The sequence below is a fragment of the Stegodyphus dumicola genome, chromosome 2 (assembly GCF_044657685.1).
Source record: "Stegodyphus dumicola isolate Sdum_Otavi_A_Nest chromosome 2, ASM4465768v1".
NCBI lineage: Eukaryota > Metazoa > Arthropoda > Arachnida > Araneae > Eresidae > Stegodyphus > Stegodyphus dumicola.
This window is the reverse complement of record NC_140769.1, coordinates 11637571-11658709: the sequence shown is the minus strand read 5'-3', so window position 1 is coordinate 11658709 and position 21139 is coordinate 11637571. Positions and strand designations below refer to the sequence as shown.

The following is a 21139-nucleotide window of genomic DNA, read 5'->3' as shown; positions in this document are numbered from 1 at the left end:
TATGTTATTTTTGTTAATAAAATGCGAGTAATCGCTAAAAGTGTTAATTGTTAGAAATAGTAAGATTATACTTCAAGCAATTTTTCAAGACAACAAAATTATTTTCTCTTACTTTGGCTAATCATTTTAGCACAATATAAACTATTTTGTGTTTGTTTTTATATTAATTAGATAATTAAATACAGTTCTGATGTTCAATTTACTCATAAGTATAATATTATTGAATTTACATGTAGGGAGAACAATATGATCATCTTCTTCATTTACTGCAAGATAAACTACAGAAGCAAGAAACACATTTTAGGAAATAAATTTCAGCGTCTGAGAGACTTGCCATCTGTTTAAGGTAAATATAAATATATACATTTGTTTTGAAAGCAGTGTCGACGCTATACAATTTACCGCCTGGTGCAAACTCCACAAATCTGAAATTCTGCCACCTGATTCCTTCCTAAATTCTAATAATTTTGTCATCTGGTGTGGTCACACTGGTTGCCTATGCTCTGGCACCAGCTCTATTTGAAAGTCTTTATTACATCTAATTCCAGTTTTGTGTAGTATATATAATTGAAAATTAATGTTCTTGTCAGAACATTTTATACTTCTGTCTAATTGAACTTTTTAAAATTCATATTTTTTTTTAAATTTGTAATGCATTTAAAAAATTATGAATAGGAACATAATTTTATCAAAATAAGTTACATAAATAAAGCATTTATTTTCTGTGGTTTAATAATAAGAAAGAAAATTGCAATCTCTTTGAAACTGACCCCCCCCCCCCAAAAAAGAACCTTTTTTAAAACTTGCAGACTGCTACAGATTGCCCTTTGTTCATTTTTAAACATGTTCTTAAAACTGCAAAAATTTAATTATTGATTCAGAATGTTTTTGTAGATTTCTAGCATCTGGAACTAATTATACAGACCTGGCATACACTTTCCGTGTTTCTAAATCTTCAGTTTCACATATTATTCAAGAGACCTGTGATGTCATATGGCAAGTCTTACAGCCACTGGTTATGGCTATACCAGCATCACCAGATGAATGGGCTGTAATAGCAGAAGGTTTTGAATATAAATGGAATTTTCCCAACTGTGTTGGTGCAATCGATGGTATGTATTATGTCTTGCATTCCATATTTATTTGTCAGTGAGTACTTTTGAAATACAAAAACTGCATTATATTAAAATTAGGCAAATGAAGATTCTTTTTAAAGATAAATATAAAATATTGCAGAATCATCTAACTTGATATATGAGCTGTCTTAAAATATCAAAAGACTGGAATTGTTTCATAATAAATAAATGAAAGTGTGAAATGAAAAACAAATTTTAATATAAAAAGGAATTTTTTTGCAAGTTTCTAATTTAAGAACTTTTTTAAGAACTGAATTTATTATTGGAAAAAGTATTTATATTAATTTTTATCATTAAAGTGTATATTATTTTTCTTTAGGCAATTAATAATTATTGCTTTTTTATTTCCTTGTAGGTAAGCATATCAGAATACAAGCTCCACCGTCAGCTGGATCAACATATTATAATTATAAGGGCTATAACAGCATAGTCCTAATGGCAGTGGCAGATGCTAGTTACACTTTCCTTTATGTTGATTCAGGCAACTATGGATGCATCAGTGATGGTGGAATTTTCAGTAACTGTTCACTAGGTAAAGCTTTGGTTAGTGAAACTTTGTTTTCATTGCCAAATCATTGCCAAAATATTAATTTTTATCATTAAAGTGTATATTATTTTTCTTTAGGCAATTAATAATTATTGCTTTTTTATTTCCTTGTAGGTAAGCATATCAGAATACAAGCTCCACCGTCAGCTGGATCAACATATTATAATTATAAGGGCTATAACAGCATAGTCCTAATGGCAGTGGCAGATGCTAGTTACACTTTCCTTTATGTTGATTCAGGCAACTATGGATGCATCAGTGATGGTGGAATTTTCAGTAACTGTTCACTAGGTAAAGCTTTGGTTAGTGAAACTTTGTTTTCATTGCCAAATCCAACACCATTATTAAATAGTGATCGAGTTTTGCCTTTTGTATTTGTTGGAGATGAGGCTTTTCCACTCAGGAAAAATATTTTACGCCCTTATCCTGGCAAATTTCTGTCGAATGAAAGAAAAATTTTTAATTACAGACTTTCTCGAGCAAGGAGGTGCGCTGAAAATGCTTTCAGCATATTGGCTTCTAGGTGGAGAGTACTTCGTACTGAAATTGTCCTGAACCCAGAGCATGTTAATAAAGTAGTTTTGGCATGCTGTTGCCTTCATAATTACTTAATGAAAAATGAGTTGGGAAAGGCAGCTAAGAAATACTGTCCAGTGAACTTTGCTGATTCTCTTCTTTCAAATGCCACCATTAAAGAAGGTATATGGAGAACAGAAGAATTTACATGGCAACCTCTTGGCCGTCTAGGGGCCAATAATTCATCCCGTGCTGCATCTGCAGTTCGAGATAATTTTTGTGAATATTTTTCTGCAGAAGGAGCAGTACCATGGCAAGAAAGAAAAGCATTTCTTGTGTAAATTTATTTTTTGAAAATATTTATGAAATATGTAAATAAAACAATAAAACAACTGATCAGTGTTATGTACAAATAATTTCATTTATTTCTTGCCATAATTTGTAAAAATTGTATTTTCGTTTCCAATTTTTTTCATCGGTCATTTTTTTCAAATCACTATGGAGACTCAATAAAAATAGTTTATCATCATCGTCATCATCATTTTCACATCGATGGTGATTTTTTAAATATTTATTTGTTTCATCAATAACAGAAAGCAATGAACTTTCAACTGTTTCTTTCTTTTTTCTTTTCTTCCCTCTAGGAATATTTTCATCATTATTATTTGAATTAGTGTTATCTAAGATTTGTCTGGAGCTTGATGCAGGTGATAAAGGTGATTCACATGAGGGCATAACATGAATAACAGATGGCTCCACATATTCAGGTTCTGTAAGGATATTCAATATTATCTGAAGACTCGGAGACAACAGATTCTACTGTGAAATTAAGCTCCTCGAATTCTTTGTTTCCTTGAAAGTTTGTCTGTGTCCTGTTTAGAAAGAAAACAAGGAAAAAAATCAAATGCATATGAAAAATATTTTTAATACATTAATGATTATTTTGTGATACAAAGTAATTAGGTAGTGAAATAAGCAAATTTAGAATCTTATTTGTTACTGCATTAAATAGCTTATTTTTTAATTTTTATTACTTATGAACTGCAGACAATTTAAATAGATCTTAAAATTTAGCATGAAAAATAATGTAAACCAAGAGTCTTCTTGCTTCAGTGTGATTACCTGAAACTAAAAAGCCTTTTTTTGTTAATTTGAATTATAACATCCCATTGGATTCTTTTCTTACATAATATTTTGTGTTTATTAATATTTGCAAGAATAATTTCTAAAAAAATGCAGTTTGTTACATCCAGTTGTGTGGGGTAATTCCTAGTCATTATGTTCTGGGAGCAATGCTGGATCACATTTTGTTTTTAATTAAAATAATATTTTATCAAATATGGGGAGGGGTAAAATCATCATCACTCTTTGAATCTTTTGTACTGCAATATACAACCAAATTGTCATATTTACTCACTAATAATTTTATCGTACAAATATGGAGAAGGCAAAATGACATGAATAATTTATTTTCCGACGTATGGTGCAAAATAAATAAGGTGTATTAGATACATTTAATTAAATTACATACATTACTGCAATAATTTATTATATGCATTAAATTATTATTACATATATGATTATATTATTCATTGAATTATATGTACACAGCATCGAGGTTTGCCGATTTCGCCTCATGCAAAGATTTCGGATTCCAGCGTTAGAATCACTGTTGCTGTAAAATGTCAACAGCTTTCTTTATTTTTCCGTATATCATACACAATCATGTCGCAATTCCATACCATTCTGCTATATAGAGGAGTAGCACCTGCCTCCATCTTTTACAGAATTTGCACTTTTTGCATTACTGTCAATGCAACGTGTTTACGTTTTTCAAAGTTGCAAGCAGTAAAATCATGAGTGTGTTTCTTATCTGTCATTGTATTAACAAGGACTGAAATTTAAAATATTCTTAATTTATCCACAAAATATCCAGATAAAAAAAAAAAGGCAGCACTAAACAATCTTGTGAAAATAACAAAGCTCAGAAAATACAACAACGTGAATCATGAACTTGAACAAAGAGTGAATCGTCTGCTTTTTTACCTCGATGCAGATTAGAAGGAAAAAAACTTATCTTTTTTCTTAAACTTTTCATGTCAATAATTTGGTATTTCCATTATGACTCATTATTATTCAGTTATTATGATGTCATTATTCGGTAAGCATTTTTTGGTTGATCTTTACATTACGGTAACTGGTAGTTTGGCGACATTTTGGAGGCGATAAAGGTTACTACCTGGGACTTTGGTAATAATGTGAGCAGTACTGAGTTCCAATTACGCATTATTTTGTGTGAAGGAAATGAGAGGTCATGTGATATTAATGGACGAATTACGGTTCTTTAATCGGAAATCGGGAAAAAATCTGAAAATTTTGTATTTGGCTTTATTCTGTGTTGTGTGAAATAGTGTTTGTGAATTTTTGGATCCCATGGCCGTAAGTAAAGTGAATTCGAAATGGGTATTTAGTGGTATTGAAAAGGATAGTAAGAAATGTTTTTTAAGGTTGTGTGAGAGAGAAATAAACATGTTTTATTATGATATTTATTTTACCTGGTATCTTGCTTTGAAAGATAAGTATGATTTTAAAGATTCTGAAAGAGAATGAAGAAAAGTGTATCCGCCACGTAATGAAGATTCTGAAGGAGATTAGGTAAGTTAGTATTTTTAATTATTTTTATGCATTGTTGGAAATGTAAGGTGGAAAGGAATTTGGTATTATTGGGAAAATTGTTATTAGCAATGATTTAGTTTAAAGTAATTAGGATTGTAAGGTAATTTTTATTAATTGAATGTATGTGCTCATGTATATTTTAAGTGGTGTTTTTGAATTTAATTATATTTTAATGAAATGATAGTTATTTTGTGAATTTTATACTTGTAGGAATTTGGTGTATGTTTAAGTTGAAATAAATGTGCATGGAAATAATTTAAATATTTGATAATAAATATTTGTAATGCTTCATGTATGAATTCGTTGGTGACGTGTATAATGTAATAGATGATTTAGAGGTAAAAGTTTTTGGATATTTTATTTATTTTATATATGGAAATGTTCATATTTGTAAAGGGTAAATACTTTTTCGCGATCATGTAATTTCATATATGTTCTTTTTACCGGGTTTAAAGATTGAGAAAATTGTCATGTATTTTCGTGAAATTTTTTTAATTTATGAGATAAAAGCAGTGTACATGGATATAGTGAAGAGTGTGCGGAATGCCATTTTTGTGCAATTCTGGGATGTTTTTTTAAGTAAAAATAAGTCGACGTGTACATGGTTCAGTGATATTTTAATGAAATGATAGTTATTTTGTGAATTTTATGCTTGTAGGAATTTGGTTTACGTTTAAGTTGAAATAAACGTGCATGGAAATAATTTAAATATTTGATACTAAATATTTGTAATGCTTCATGTATGAATTTGTTGGTGACGTGTATAATGTAATAGATGATTTAGAGGTAAAAGTTTTTGGATATTTTATTTATTTTATATGTGGAAATGTTCATATTTGTAAAGAGTAAATACTTTTTCGCGATCAGGTAATTTCATATATGTTCTTTTTACCGGGTTTAAAGATTGAGAAAATTGTCATGTATTTTCGTGAAATTTTTCTAATTTATGAGAAAAAAGCAGTGTACATGGATATAGTGAAGAGTGTGCGCAATGCCATTTTTGTGCAATTCTGGGATTTTTTTTAAGTAAAAATAAGTCGGCGTGTACATGGTTTATGTGTATGTGTTATTTTGAAAAACGCGTAAGGTGTATGGTATTGTGCACTTTTTCCGAATTTTGCAGTGAATATTTGTCATGATTAAGCAGTTTTGTTTGATAAAATTTCTAGCATAAGTGTAATTCGGCTAGTAGATTGTTGGAAGAAGTGTTCAGTAGATAAGAAGAAAAGAAACATGTCTTTACTTCGTGAAGACAAAATGGCGGCGGGGAAAAAAAATAGAGGGTTGCTGTAGGGGAGTTGGTCGCCAAAAAATCGCCAAGTTACCGTAATGTAAAGATCAACCCATTTTTTCTTCGATATTTCGTACTCAATGTTGTGGTTTCCAAAACCAAGAAACTCAGAATATAAACTGAATGTTTATATTCTGAGAGGCAACACGGATTTCAGGAGTTGGCGGATTTTCGGTATTTGCCTGTATTTGTAGACATTAAGATGAAAAAATGGAACAGATTAATGGACGTGGAATCGCATCTCAGATTAAAATTAACAACCAGGGAACAAAATTATGACAATCTGTCATCTCAGCACAAACAGTTTCATCGTTCTCATTAATCCAAATAAATGTTATTTATAATGTAACATTTATTTATATTAATGCCATAGAAAATCAAATTTATAGTAGTGAAGATGAGCGGGATTATGAGTTAAATAACATGGCTGTAAATATTACTATTGGAGGCTGCAATTTAACAGTTGTGATGACAGTAGTGTTTTTGACAGTAACGATAATGTAGTATGCCCTAAATAGAGATGACTTTAAATGACTTCATATAGTAATTATAAAGAAATCAATATTTTAGATGAAAAAGAAGAATCTCTTGCCTTCATTGAAGAAATTTTGAATATGCATACAAAGCCCTTATGTAATAAATGAAAATATTGAGCCACTAATAACTCTTATTTCTTTTTATAGAAACACAATCACAAGAGAATTTTATCAAATTTTTTGTATCTTACAGTTTAAGACAATTTTATATAATCTTGGCTTACACATTTCACATTCTATAAATAAAAAAAGATCTCTATACTTTGGGGACTGTTTTGAAAAATTTCATGCCATGAAAGATTTTAACAGTTAATTCAGTAATAAAGTATTACAACTTCATTTTTTAATTCAGTTTCATATATACTTTTGTATTTATTTTCATTATGAATTAATGTAATAATTTAAGCACAACTCCTTGATCTGATGGTATATATTATGATAATTAATCCCAGGCTTTATGTGTTAAGTGCAAAGTAACTTCATAAAATTAAAGCAGGTATGCATAATCTCAAACACTAACTTCTGAACATCAAAATGGTCAGTAACACATCAGTTTTGAACTGTGTGAGTACAGAAATATGGGCATCAACTATAGAGGGATAAATTATAAAAAGAAATTGGCCACAAAAAGGAAAAAAAACATATACAGACGAGTCTTCATCAAAATATTTAGAAACTCGGCTTTCAAAGGAAAGAGCAAGTGCTTTGTTTATATTATGCATATGCTGTACTTTGTTAATAAGTTTACATTGCAAAAATATTGGCCTATTTTTAATTGGGAAGATTAAAAAAGTACAAAACAGCAAAGTTTCTACAACATTTTTTAAGGGTAAGAACTTCAGTTGGCCCAAACACGTTAGAAAAAAACTATAATGTGTAATACAGTTTTATTACAACACATTTACAAGGTGTTAAACCATTCATAATGAGTGATGAGGCAATAAATGTTACAAAAAAAAAATTGTGTAGGAGAAGTTTTTGTTTTCCAGAGCGTAAATATTTGGATAGAATTTGAGTTATGGCAAAGCATATCTGCCTAAGGGGAGGAATTTCTAAAGTAAATTGGTTTATATCCACATATGTGACTATCTAACATATTTAATAAATTTATATCAGTAAAGTTACAATTTTTGATTGCTAGTCAACCTAGGATAACTCCAAATAATCCATTTATGCTTTATAATATTACAGACTACTAACAAGTAAGATTGTATTTTGTTAATATGAAAATTTATCATTTTATATTTAACATAACTAAATAATTTGGTTCTGAATATTTACCTTCGATGGCGGATACATGGATCCAAAAATGACATTTGGGGCATCAGATGCCATTGCTGCTCTGCAGACTCTGCACTAGCTCCACTTTTGCATTTTGTTTTTCTTCGGCTATATTGCTTACGCAGATTCTGCCACCGGTAAGTAACCTCTTCAACTGTGAAATTAAAAAAATATATAGCTGAAATTTTAATTCAACCACTGTAATTAATTACTGTTTAATTATTAATATTTTATGCAAACAATTATACTAATTATATGAGATTCAAAATGTATCCATACGAAAATGAAATATGCATCTTATATATTTATACATATGGATATTCCCGATTGGAATTTTCCGGAAAATGTCACATTATATGTCTCATGATCTCTCATTTCTCTGAGACAAAATAATCTGTGATTCGAACTGTGTACTTCTCAGATTATTGCTAAAGTCCTAGCTAGTAACCTTTATCTCCTTACCAAAATGTCACCAAACTGCCTGTTACCATATTCCAAAGATTAGCGTAATGGTGATTTTGGTAAAATTTTTGTTAACCAACATATTTTACATTCGTGAAAACACGAACAGTATCATGAGGTATGTAGGAAGTTACATAGTGAAGAAACTTTATGTTTATAAGTCATTTGGAAAAAGGAGCATTTTAAAAGAGCTGATGTGTATTCACATAGGACAGAACAGTGGCGTAGCTAGGGTGGGACATCTGTCACAGGGCGCAGCATCCAGGGGGCGCAAAACCAATGTTACGAAATTTTTAAATGAAATGTTTACCATTCTAGGCATACAGAAAGGACCAGGAATTCTTTAGCTGTCCCAGGGCGCTGAAAACCCTAGCTACGCCTCTAAGACAGAAACATAATATGTGCGATTTATATACGTCATTTATAAGGAAATATTATACAGGCATATAGTTATCTAAATAGGAGAGAAACCTTTTGTGTGTGAGGTATGTAACCAGTTATTTAGATTAAAGTGTAGTTTAAGTAGTCATGCACGTATTCACACAGGAGAGAAGCAAGCCTCCTGTATGCAAGTTGTGTAACAAGTCATTCAGATTAAAAGGTAGTTTAAACAAGCATATACATATCCACACAGATGATGATGATGATGATGATAGTGGGAATCATGGCACAAAAACTTTAAAGGTTATTAGCACCGAAAAAAAAAATTTTTTTTTGAAAAAAAGAGATTAAAAAAAAACAAGTACAAACTAAAAAGAATTAGAAAATATATGGTGGGAAACACAGTAATTTGCAATAAATGACAGATGAGGCATTCGCACATTATTAAACCACATGGTATCAGACAAGAAACAGGGCTAAAAGTCAAAAGTAAAACATGTTACACAATAAAAGCTTAGTATTAAAATATTAAAACAACATATAATAAAATCAAATCAATTAGTAAAAACCCGTCTCTTTCAGGTACCGAAACAAATTATTATTTACCTCTTTCCCGATAACACTGTCCAGAGGCACGTCACGATCATTAAAATACTTTAGACGAAGTTGGTTAAAATGCAGACATTCAATTAGAAAATGACGCACGGACAGGACACAATTACAATTTTGACAAAGAGGTTCACTCTCGGCCTTTAAAAGATAACTATGCGTGACTCGAGAGTGACCAATCCTCAGGCGTGTTAGCAAGACTTCCTCCTTTCGGCTCTTATTCGTCTCCCAGTTTTTTATTTTACTTTTTACACTCCTCAATTTATTTAACAACAGACTATCTCAAAATAATTGCCATTTGTTTAACATTGTCTGTTTGATGACGGTTTTGATATCACTATAAGGGACTAGCTGGTTCGATAAAACAGTTGCAGACTTTGCTGCTGCATCTGCCAGCTCGTTCCTTTTAATGCCCACATGGCCAGGAACCCAACAGTAACGGATCTTGTATCCATACCTTTTTAATTTTCGATGTAAACTTAAAATGTCCACCAGTACAGGGTTTCGGTTGTCAGTAAAATTAACTAAAGATTTTAGAGCACTTAATGAGTCGGAACAAATTATGAATTCTTTTTGGGATTGCTTTGAGACAAAAATAAGTGCAGAATACACAGCAGTCAATTCAGCGCTAAATATTGAATAGGCATTATGTAATTGTTTGCCGTCAATATGGTTTTTTGCTACGAATGATGCTCCTACATGGTTAGCTGATTTTGATCCGTTTGTATATATAGCACCAAAAGCTCTGTATTCGTCCCTGTGTTCCAAAAAAGTTGTCTGTATATTTTCTCATTAGTGTCTCTCTTTTCAAGGTGTTCAAATACGTCCAGGAGCTCAATTTGTGGGTGATCCCACCGTGGGATTTCAAAATGCTTTACAGGGTGAACATTTACATCTGATAAGCAGTAATTTTCCAACAGTGATACGCATCTTTCCAAACATGGGAGAACATTATGAGGCCGTGAAGAAAATAGAAATTTATAAGTGTCATCAAGCTTAGAGATCTGGACAGGATGATTAGCTTGTGAATTAATAATGAAATACTGATGAAGAGACAATTGCTCACGCCTTAACTCAAGAGCTGGTTCGTAACAATCAACATACAGGCTATGGATAGGAGATGTCCTGTAAGCTCCAGAACAAATTCTCAGAGCCTGATGATGAATAGGATTTAGTTTTAATAGAGTTGAAGGTCGTGCGGATCCGTAAACAACTGAGCCATAGTGTAGTTTAGAACGAAGGAGTGCTCTATAAATACGAAGTAAAGAGCAACGCTCTGCTCCCCAGGAGATACTCGCCAAGACATTTAATAGATTTAGAGATTTGAAACGCTTCTTCCGCAAATATTGGATATGAGGAAGGAAGGTGAGCTTTCGGTCGAATAACACTCCTAGAAACTTTACTTCTGATGCAACTGGAATTTCTGATCCATAAAGATGCAACTCAGGCTCAGGATGAAGGGATCGCTTTTTACAAAAGTGTATACAAACAGTCTTCTCTTTTGAACACACAAATCCTTCTTTTTCAGACCATTTCTGGATTCTGTTAATGGCAATCTGCAACTGTCTCTCAACATATTTCATATCTGCACCATAGCAATTTATCTGGAGATCATCAACGTACAATGATCCTGAAACTGTAGGAGGAAGTTCTTTTAAAACAGAATTTATTTTTAAACTAAACAAAATCACACTTAAAACGCAGCCTTGAGGGACACCCTCTTCTTGTTCAAAGTTATTTGACAAAACACAGCCAATCCTTACGTGGAAAGTTCTTGCTTTCAAGAAGTTCTGTATGAAAATTGGTAGGTTACCGCGCAAGCCACTAGCATGAAGATCCTGCAAAATACCATATTTCCATGCCTTATCGTAAGCCTTTTCGATGTCGAAGTAAACAGCAACAAGATGGTTTCGTTTAATGAAGGCTTTACGAATAGATGTCTCCAACAGAAGCATATTATCTATCGTCATCCTTCCTTTCCTGAAACCGCTCTGATAAGGGGAGATTATGTTGCTTTTTTCCAGATAATAGACTAGGCGGCGCTTGACCATTTTTTCAAATAGTTTGCAAATACAACTTGTTAGAGCAATGGGCCGATAGCTCGAGGGATTCTTCGGGTTTTTCCTTGGCTTGGCGACGGGAATGACAACAGCTCTCTTCCATGCATTGGGAAAATTATGCTCCTTCCAAACTCTGTTATAAAGGGTGAGAAGAGCAGTCAATGACTTGCAAGGAAGATGCTTCAGCATTTCATATCTCACACCATCTAAACCCGGACTGGTACTATGTGTCTGCATCAAAGCTGTTCTTAGTTCAGTAAGTGTAAATTCGCTATTATATGGCTCGGCGTTGGTAGAGTTAAATGCAATAGGAGCTTTCTCAGAGCGTAGCTTGATAGAAAGAAATGCTGGCGGATAGTTATTGCCGCTAGAAATGGCAGCAAAATTCTCGCCAATAGTGTCTGCGATTTCTTCTGTTCTGCTTATCACTCGGCCATCTTTTTCCAGAAAAGAAAGTGAGTGGTCTTTTTACAGTCCGCGTGCTTTTCTAACTCTTTACGCATTTGCTTGTAGTAGAGGATGTTATCCCAGACACGTAGGACATCCAAGAATCCCTCTGGCTTTTCCGCCTCACTCTTCTTGCATTTGCTTTAGCTTTTTTGAAAGCAATAAGGTTGGACAAAGTCGGGTATTTATGAAAGATTCCCCAAGCTTTTCTCTGTTGCTTCAGTGTATCTTGGCATTCACGGTTCCACCACGGTTTTGTGTACTTAGGAAGTTTTGCTGATGTTATCGGAATAGATGCAGAAGCTGCCTGGATAATGACGTCCGTAACTGCTTTCACAGCATCGTAGACTGGCACTTCTTTTACCATCTCTTCTGTGATATTTTCACAAGACGAGAAGTATTCCCAGTCCGCCCTAGTAAGTATGAAACGGGGAGGTCTTCGCATGGGATTTGATCTTTCTTGTCTGATAGATACAAAAATAGGAAAATGGTCACTATTATAAGGATAATTGCCAACATGAAAGGTGGAAAATGGCAAAAGAGATGGAGAACAGATGGCAAGATCATGAACGTGAAAGGTCCTTGAAGGCTCATGGAAGTAGGTCTTCTGCCCGTTATTGAGGAGAAGAGGCAATGATCTTCGATCATTTGTTCAATCTGTCTGCCTCGAGGGTTTCTATCCTTACTTCCCCAGAATGGACTATGTCCGTTTAAGTCCCCCATTAAGATAAAGGGTTTAGGTAGCTCTTCTATTAAGTCATCTAATTCATATTGATTTATATGTTGATTTGGGGGCAAATACACAGAACTGATTGAAATTAAGTTTCGTATATTAACTTGAACGGCAACGGCTTGGAGGCCTGTGTTTAAAGATATAGGATTAGAGGGATAGTCAAGTGAGGTAAGGAGGCCAACACCCCCGCTCACATGCTCACCTACTAAATTATCTTTCCTTGTGAGGCAGTACCTCCGAAGCTTTGACTGTTGAACAGGTTTTAGGAAAGTCTCTTGAACTGCTAAGCACACAGGGTGGTGTAATTCTATCAAATCTTTTATATTATCGAGATTTTGGTGGAAGGCGCGGCAGTTCCATGAAATGAGGGTGGCCATTACACTTGCTGTTTGTTTTTTCGGTGCTGTTGTTTTAATTTTCGTGGAAGCAGGTGTTTGGGGATATCCAGTCCCTCTTCCATATCCATCTCAGAATCTATACTGTCTGAACTAAGGCTCCCAAAGGAGCTCACACTGGAATTTCTGGCAGTTTCTGGATTTTTCTTTGTTTCTTTGTTTTTCTCAGTTTGGTTATCTTTTATTTCCGTGTTATGCTGATTTTTTATCATTGCTGCTACCGGTTTCTGTGTTTTGTTTTTTTTGCATATTTTGGATCGGCTGTTTGGTTGGTAAACCTATTGTTATCTGTGTGGCTACTGATTTACAGGACTTTAATGTACCAGCATAGGACAATTTTCGGGGCTGCGCATCTGTGACTAGTTTTCTTGCTTCTGCGTAAGATATATTTCTTGTTATTTTTATTGCCTGCACCTCCTTTTTTGATTTTCACTTTGGACATTGTCGTGAATATGCTGGGTGATTCCTTTTGCAATTCCTTTGCACATAATGGTTCGGCACTGCAGTTTTCGCTGTCGTGGCCTTCGACAGAGCAACGTGCACACGTGATTTTTCCACGACACGACATTTTCGAATGACCAAAGCGCTGACATTGAAAACATCGCAAAGGGTTTGGTATGTAAGGTCTTACGGGACAGTGTAAGTAGCCGGCCTTAATACTTTTTGGCAGATCAGGCGACTTGAAGGTCAGGATTATATGCTTTGTATCAATCAACTGACCATCCTTGCGCATCTTGATCCGTTTCACAGCACAGACATTCTGGTCAGACAACTCAGAGGCAATTTCCTCTTCTGAAACGCAGAGGAGGTCAATCTCTGAGATAACACCACGAGAAAAATTTAGTGTTTTATGTTCTGACACGTTTACATCAATTTGTCCAAGTTTGTTTAATCCGAGGAGTGTTGCAGATTGAGTAGAAGAAAGAGTTTGAACTAAAAGATCTCCAGAGCGCAGCCGTTTGATATTTTTTGGTTCACCAATGCAAGATTGAATATATTTTTGAATCACAAATGGAGAAAGCTTTTGCAGCTCACCTTTACAGTTGCTAATAACAAGAAAATGTCGTAGACTTGTTGAATTGATAGTAGAATTGGCATTTTCATTTGTTCTAATTTTTTTAGTTGCATAATTGTGTTCAGTTGTTGAATGTAAATTTGATTCAGACATATTTGAATGAAATAAAGATTCGGGTCCGACGGCCCCGCCCACCACGGAGCCCAACAAGGAAACACAGATTCCTGTGTTAGGGCTAGCCGGACCTATACGCAAACTGAAGCCCCACAGTCGGCTTTCCCGAAAGCAGGTACTCCCGAGAGCTTGACCCCAAGCCACTGACACAAAAGGACTAGTGACCAGCCGATTGACACCCTTGAGGACGACTAAGGTGCCTCCCGTTTAGCTGAAGCAGAGACCAAAGCAGTGTGTTGGGGACAGTACCTCGCCCCTCAACTACCAGGACCCTCCTTTCCAGCGACACGGGTCTCCACGCACGGCAAACACGTGGGCAGTTTTCTCGCCATTCGAAAACTAGAGACAAGGTCTGTTCCAGTCTCTCGTGACGAGCACCAAACTACGTAGAGAGAAACCACAAGGGAGAAGGGAAGGGGAAAAGTTCCAGCCAAGAGGAGAGGAGACGGAAAAGAGGATAGATCACTGGGGCTCCAGGATCGTGACACCTGTCTCACCAAGAAGATGATCCCCTTAAGGGCTAGGGTACCTCGGGATTGCCACACCCGTACTCACAAAAGTGAGCCCCCTGAGGGAAGAGAAATCCACACAGAAGAGAAATCTTATGTGTGTGAGGAATGCAACAAGTCATTTAGACTAAAGTATGATTTAAGTGGTACTATCTTATATTTTTGAGGCATGTAATAAGTCATTTCAACAAACACATAAATGAACATGTGCTTATTCATACGTGTGAAAAACTGCACATTTGAGATGTATAAAGCATCAGTTAGACAAAAGGATAAATTAAACAAGCATTTACTTATTCACACAAGGAGAAAAACCTGGTATGCAAGATATATAATAAATCATTCAGCTTAAAGTGTCATTTAAACATTCATGTGCTAATTTATACAGGAGAGAAACGTTATGTGTATGAAGTTTGCAGCAAGTTATTTACACGAAAGGTCTTTTAAATAAGTATGAGCATACTCACATAAGCGTAAAACCTTATGTGTGTAATGTATGCAACATGTTATTTAGAGTAAAATGTGATTTAAATAAACACATTCTTATACTCACAGTAGAGAAACTTCATATATGTGAGGTATGTAATAAGTCTTTTAAAGATGATTTATGTGAACATGTGCTTATTGAAAAATCGTGGGTTTATTCCTAGTGTATGAGACACTCAGGATTTGGCAACATTATAATGAGTATTTATTACATAATGAGTAAATGCACTATTTATGATGGCAAGTAATGAGTCATTCTGGTATTCACAACAATTTTCAAAATTGTGCCAAGGCTGTACTATATAGTAGGATTTTACCAGATTGTGTGTGTGTCATGTATGTAAACAGTCATTTGGAGTAAAGAATAGTTTCAAAAAGCACATGTATATTCAAACGCGAGAGAAACCTCATTTGAGTGATGTGTGCAACAAATCGTTTACTGAAAAACATCATTTAGATGAGCATTTCCATGTTCACACAAGAGAGAAATCTCTGTGTGAGGTATGTAAAAAGTCATTTGCACAAATACGAGTATGTGATTTAAACAGACAGAGCTATCTGCATTGTAGAGAAACCTTATGTGTGTGAAGTATGTAAAAAGGTCATTTAAATTTAAAAGTGATTTAAATTAGTATGTGTTTATTCATAGAGAGAAATCTCGTGTATCTCATATATAAACACTCATTTAGAGTAAAAAAGTAATTTTAACCAGTACATATTTATCCACACAGGAGAGTAGCTCATTTGTATAATGTATGCAGCAAATTATTTGCATAGAAGCATAATTTAAACAAGAATGTACTCATTCACATAAGAGAAGATCCTTTAGATTAAAATACAATTTAAACATGCAAATTTAGCATAGGAGAGATTTCTTGTGTGCGTGATATGTGTAACTAGTTATTTTGACAAAAAGTTGTTTTAAAAAGGGCATAAGCTTATTCATATATATATATATAAATTAAAACAAGTTAAAATTTAAATTTTAACAAACACGTATAAAAGTAAAAAAGCAAATTTAAATCCTAAAAAAAGCTAAAATAATTTTTAAAAAAATTTGCAAACATATAAAAGATTTAATTCTCGAACTAATCTACAATATCATTTAAATTCAGAAGCATAAGCAAATCAAGTGCAAAATCAATCCATGAAAATAAATTCACTAATTTAGCAAATTAAAATTAAACTAAATAATTTTTAAAAATGCATAAGTGAATGACAGTAGAGTAGGCAGGAGACAGACTTATCAAGGGGAAGTTGCCTCCAAACCTAACTCTCCAATCATTCAATTCGTATTTCGTCATTCATGTAGGCAAGGGTAAAAGTCAAAACCAAAAGTAATACCAATAAAGTGGTACCCTTAGAAATTAACATTTAAGAATTAAATTTAAGAATAAAGTTTTAAAAGGAAAATACTAATGAAGTCTTTTGAGAAACAAGCAAGTAAAGTCAAGAATAAAATGAAACTTTTTTAAAAAAATTAAATTTTTTTAAAATAATTAATTTTTGATAAAAAAAAAACTAAAAACCAATGTATTTTAGAAACCCTTGTATACAGAAACCTCCCCGACACGAATATGCATATCAATAAAAAGAAACTAAAAAAGAACTAGACATAATCCATATAAATCAATAAGAAACAAAAAGAACTAATTCACAATTTTTAAAAAAACAAATATATATTTAAAAATATAATTTCATATTTAGAAAATACTTAAAAACTACATAAAAAATTTTAAGAAATACTTAAAGTAAATAGTAAGTTTTAATTCTAACTTACCTACTATATGAGTGTTGGGGTCTGCAAAAGTGTAATCTTTGTGTTGGGGTCTGCAAAAGTCTTTTAATCTTCTTCTTCTAATTTTCCATACTTTAGCCAGTATTTAGTTAAGTTTTGATATACCAATTGAAATAAAGTTCATTAAACTTTTAATATTTTCTTTCATTAAATATAACTTTTAATTATTTCCTAGGGAATTTCTGAAAAATTTTTAGAGGTTTTTTAAAATTTCGTTTCAAAAATTTTGGGAAATTTTACTTTAAAACTTTAATTTTAAAATTTCAGTTTTTCTTAATTACTTCAATTTTTTGCAATTTTCACACAAAAAATTTTTCACTTAACGTTTTTTACAATTTTTTACATTTTTACACAATTTTTCAACAGAACACACATATCACATTACAAACAGTTTACATTTTATTCACAATACCACTTTCTTTTCCTTCAAGCAAACTTACATTGATTGGCTCAGTTACTTAAATAACTTTAGGATTTTTAATTTTTAATATTAATGTTTACAAAAAAATTTTTTACTATAACAAAGATAGCAGCTTGACACTCAACTTTACCTACATAAGGGCCATCTATATAATTTGAAGAACACACTTACTTCTCTTTTACAACACTTTTGCAGACCCCAACACTCATATAGTACGTAAGTTAGAATTAAAACTTACTATTTACTTGCTTTAAGTATTTCTTAAAATTTTCTATGTAGTTTTTAAGTATTATCTAAATATGAAATTATATTTTTAAATATATATTTGTTTTTTAAAAATTGTGAATTAGTTCTTTTTGTTTCTTATTGATTTATATGGATTATGTCTAGTTCTTTTTTAGTTTCTTTTTATTGATATGCATACTCGTGTCGGGGAGGTTACTGTATACAGGGGTTTCTAAAATACATTGGTTTTTAGTTTTTTTTTATCACGAATTAATTTTTTTAAAAAAATTTAATTAAAAAAAAAAGTTTCATTTTATTCTTGACTTTACTTGCTTGTTTCTCAAAAGACTTCATTAGTATTTTCCTTTTAAAACTTTATTCTTAAATTTAATTCTTAAATGTTAATTTCTAAGGGTACCACTTTATTGGTATTACTTTTGGTTTTGACTTTTACCCTTGCCTACATGAATGACGAAATACGAATTGAATGATTGGAGAGTTAGGTTTGGAGGCAACTTCCCCTTGATAAGTCTGTCTCCTGCCTACTCTACTGTCATTCACTTATGCATTTTTAAAATTATTTAGTTTAATTTTAATTTGCTAAATTAGTGAATTTATTTTCATGGATTGATTTTGCACTTGATTTGCTTATGCTTCTGAATTTACATGATATTGTAGATTAGTTCGAGAATTAAATCTTTTATATGTTTGCAATTTTTTTTAAAAAATTATTTTAGCTTTTTTTAGGATTTAAATTTGCTTTTTTTACTTTTATACGTGTTTGTTAAAAATTAAATTTTAATTTGTTTTAATTTAAATTTCATTCCTTGCAGCAACGGCGCAAAGAATTTTAATTAAATTTGTATTTAAATTTAATTTTTAATTAAATTCAATTTATTCTTATGAAATATATATATATATATATATATATATATGTACAGTCAAAAGTCGTTAATTCGGAAACCCATAATCCGGAATGATCTATAATCCGGACCTCAAAACTACAAACTTTCTGCGCATGCGTCGCTTTAACGCATGCGCGTAAGACCTTTACGGCTGCGAATATGCATGTGCGCATGCGCATAATACGTTTACGCTTGCGCGTTTAATATATAACGGGCGGTATAAGCTAAGCTAAATTTATCTAATTCAGTTAATGTTGCAGATTGCGTTGTTCCTTAATCTTCGAATTGGATCCGGCTTATTATTTTTTGCAGACTGTTAGAGCAATTTTATAAAAGTAAGCTTGAACTTTCGATTATGTCAAATAGAATTTCCGATATATATTTACTAATATGTAAAGGATCTACAAAGCGAAAGTATGTTTCGAAGTGGAATTCCTGCAGAAAATGGATAAAGGCATATCCTTTGTTTTTCTAATCATTCCGAAATCTGTTTATCAATTTCACGCTGCTCTGCGGCGGATGGGGGGGGGGGAACGCCGCGGCGTGCAATGAATTGGAAGTTGATCTGTCAGCACTATCCCTATCTTCAGGGCAGATGTTTTTATTTTATTTGGCTTATAATTCCTTACTAAATGTAGTATTTCATCTCGATGTACTCCGTCTTTGATATGATTTAAATCAAGTTCCTCGTCATTATAATTCGCTTCCGATAATGAAGAAAGTGACACAGAGGTTATTGAAAACGAAAAAATTTCGATTGACAAATTAGTCGGTATTCTCTACACAGCAATTATAGGACTTGAACAGCGGAACTTTGTAACTAAACAAGAGTATTATCACATAAAACAGAGCAACTTAACTTACATTGAAAGAAATGTTTAATAAAGTAAACAAATAAATATTAAGCTTTTTCTTTTTGTAAATTTTGATACCCTTTAGATCATAATTGTTCTTTATTTCATAAATTACGGTTTCATATTTTTAATTTTATAATTTCTGCATGCCATCTTACCAGATTTAAACTGATGATCTACAATCCGGAAAAATCAATAATCCGGAATCGCCGAAGTCCCGACGAGTCCGGATTAACGACTTTTGACTGTATTATAACAATCCAGTAAATTTCTCTTGTATTTTTTCATTTTCAAACTATGTATCAAACAGGCATCTCATAATTGTTATTAGAATAATTTCTTCTTCCAAGTTTGACAACAACAATAATAATAATAATAATAATAAAGTTCTTGAAAATTAAAAAATATTGAGTTCGAGCTTGTACATATATTTTGTACATTTAGTAAGCTTAAATATGGGTGTATTAATAATTATAGTCTACAGCTTAATATAGCTTTAAATAATTCACTGTAATTTCTTTTCCTTTAGTTATTATTTAATTAAGGTGCATAATACAGTATTAATTGAATTTTTACAGACGCCGCGAAAATGTAGTGTTCCGGGATGCAAGTCAAATTACTTAGCCAAATGAACAGCATATTACAATAATTTCTGACAACTTATGTTAACCATAAATGCTATGCAATGGTCATATGGTGTCTGCTATTGAAAATGAATTTTATTTGGGAAAAAATATTTTTTTACTATTCAATTTAGTTTATGTACAGAAATGTATGAGGAATAATAGGTTGAACCAAACTGAAACCAATCAAACCATCTTTTAATGATACAGATAATAAGCTGTATTATGCAAGTCTATTCCATTTGAAAAAAAAAAAAAAAAAAAATTATACACCTTTCTATACAAATAAACTCAAGCACTTTTGAAAAAAGTACTTTATTCAACCTCTTTAGAAATGCAAAATGTTTCTACTGCAGTTAAACATTTTGATAAAAAGACTGTTGTAGCACTGTAGGGTTTCCCTTAGTTCAATTAACCAATTATTCACATTTTTTATGATAATGATCGTTTTAAAAAACAAACAAAACTTCCAGAAATTGGAAAATTAATCCTTATGAATACATTAATTTAATATTAGTAATCGAGTATCTTGCTGAAGACATTTCGGTGAGTATTTAAATTTAAGAAACAAATATTTGGTTACGAAAATGAGTATTTTTAACTGCCGCAAATTTTTAAATTAAACATCTTTCTATATGTGTCCTATGCGTAACAAATGCAAAAAGTCAATATGCCAAAATCTATGTGTAAATCAAATAATGAAGGAATGGAATGCATTTATATTGCTATGTTCCCAGATTAATTTATAAGTAACATATTTTTATCTTAAAATTATTTTATCTTAACAATTAAATTTAAATATTGATAAATTTATAAGAGATGCATAACTCTCTCTCAAATGTCAATCCTTAACATGAAATATTAATATTTCCAGTTCTCGAATTTTTGAGTACGATTTTATTAGGTTAAAACTATTTGAGATTTAATGCTATTAAACTGCATATAATGGTATGTGACCAAAGATATAGTATTGTAAAGCATGTTATTAATTAGCAAGCAAAAATTAATATTATTTGAAAAACTCCCTTAAGATGCAATCCTGTTGTCTATGTGTAAAAT

The 21139-nt window shown here is 32.2% G+C and overlaps 1 protein-coding gene across 3 annotated transcripts in view; it reads left to right on the top strand.

Annotated features, from left to right (window-relative positions):
- The window catches only part of LOC118183162 (uncharacterized), a 62149-nt gene extending 59556 nt beyond the window's left edge, over positions 1–2593 (top strand). For all 3 annotated transcript variants that reach the window (XM_085810445.1, XM_085810446.1, XM_085810444.1), the window contains 4 exons: positions 237–346; positions 895–1112; positions 1492–1668; positions 1798–2593. In XM_085810445.1, coding sequence (XP_085666571.1) covers positions 1019–1112; positions 1492–1668; positions 1798–2540 — 1014 coding nt within the window. In that variant the 5' untranslated portion in view covers positions 237–346; positions 895–1018 and the 3' untranslated portion in view covers positions 2541–2593. The remainder of the gene's footprint in view (positions 1–236; positions 347–894; positions 1113–1491; positions 1669–1797) is intronic.
- Positions 2594–21139: the final 18546 nt, after the last annotated feature.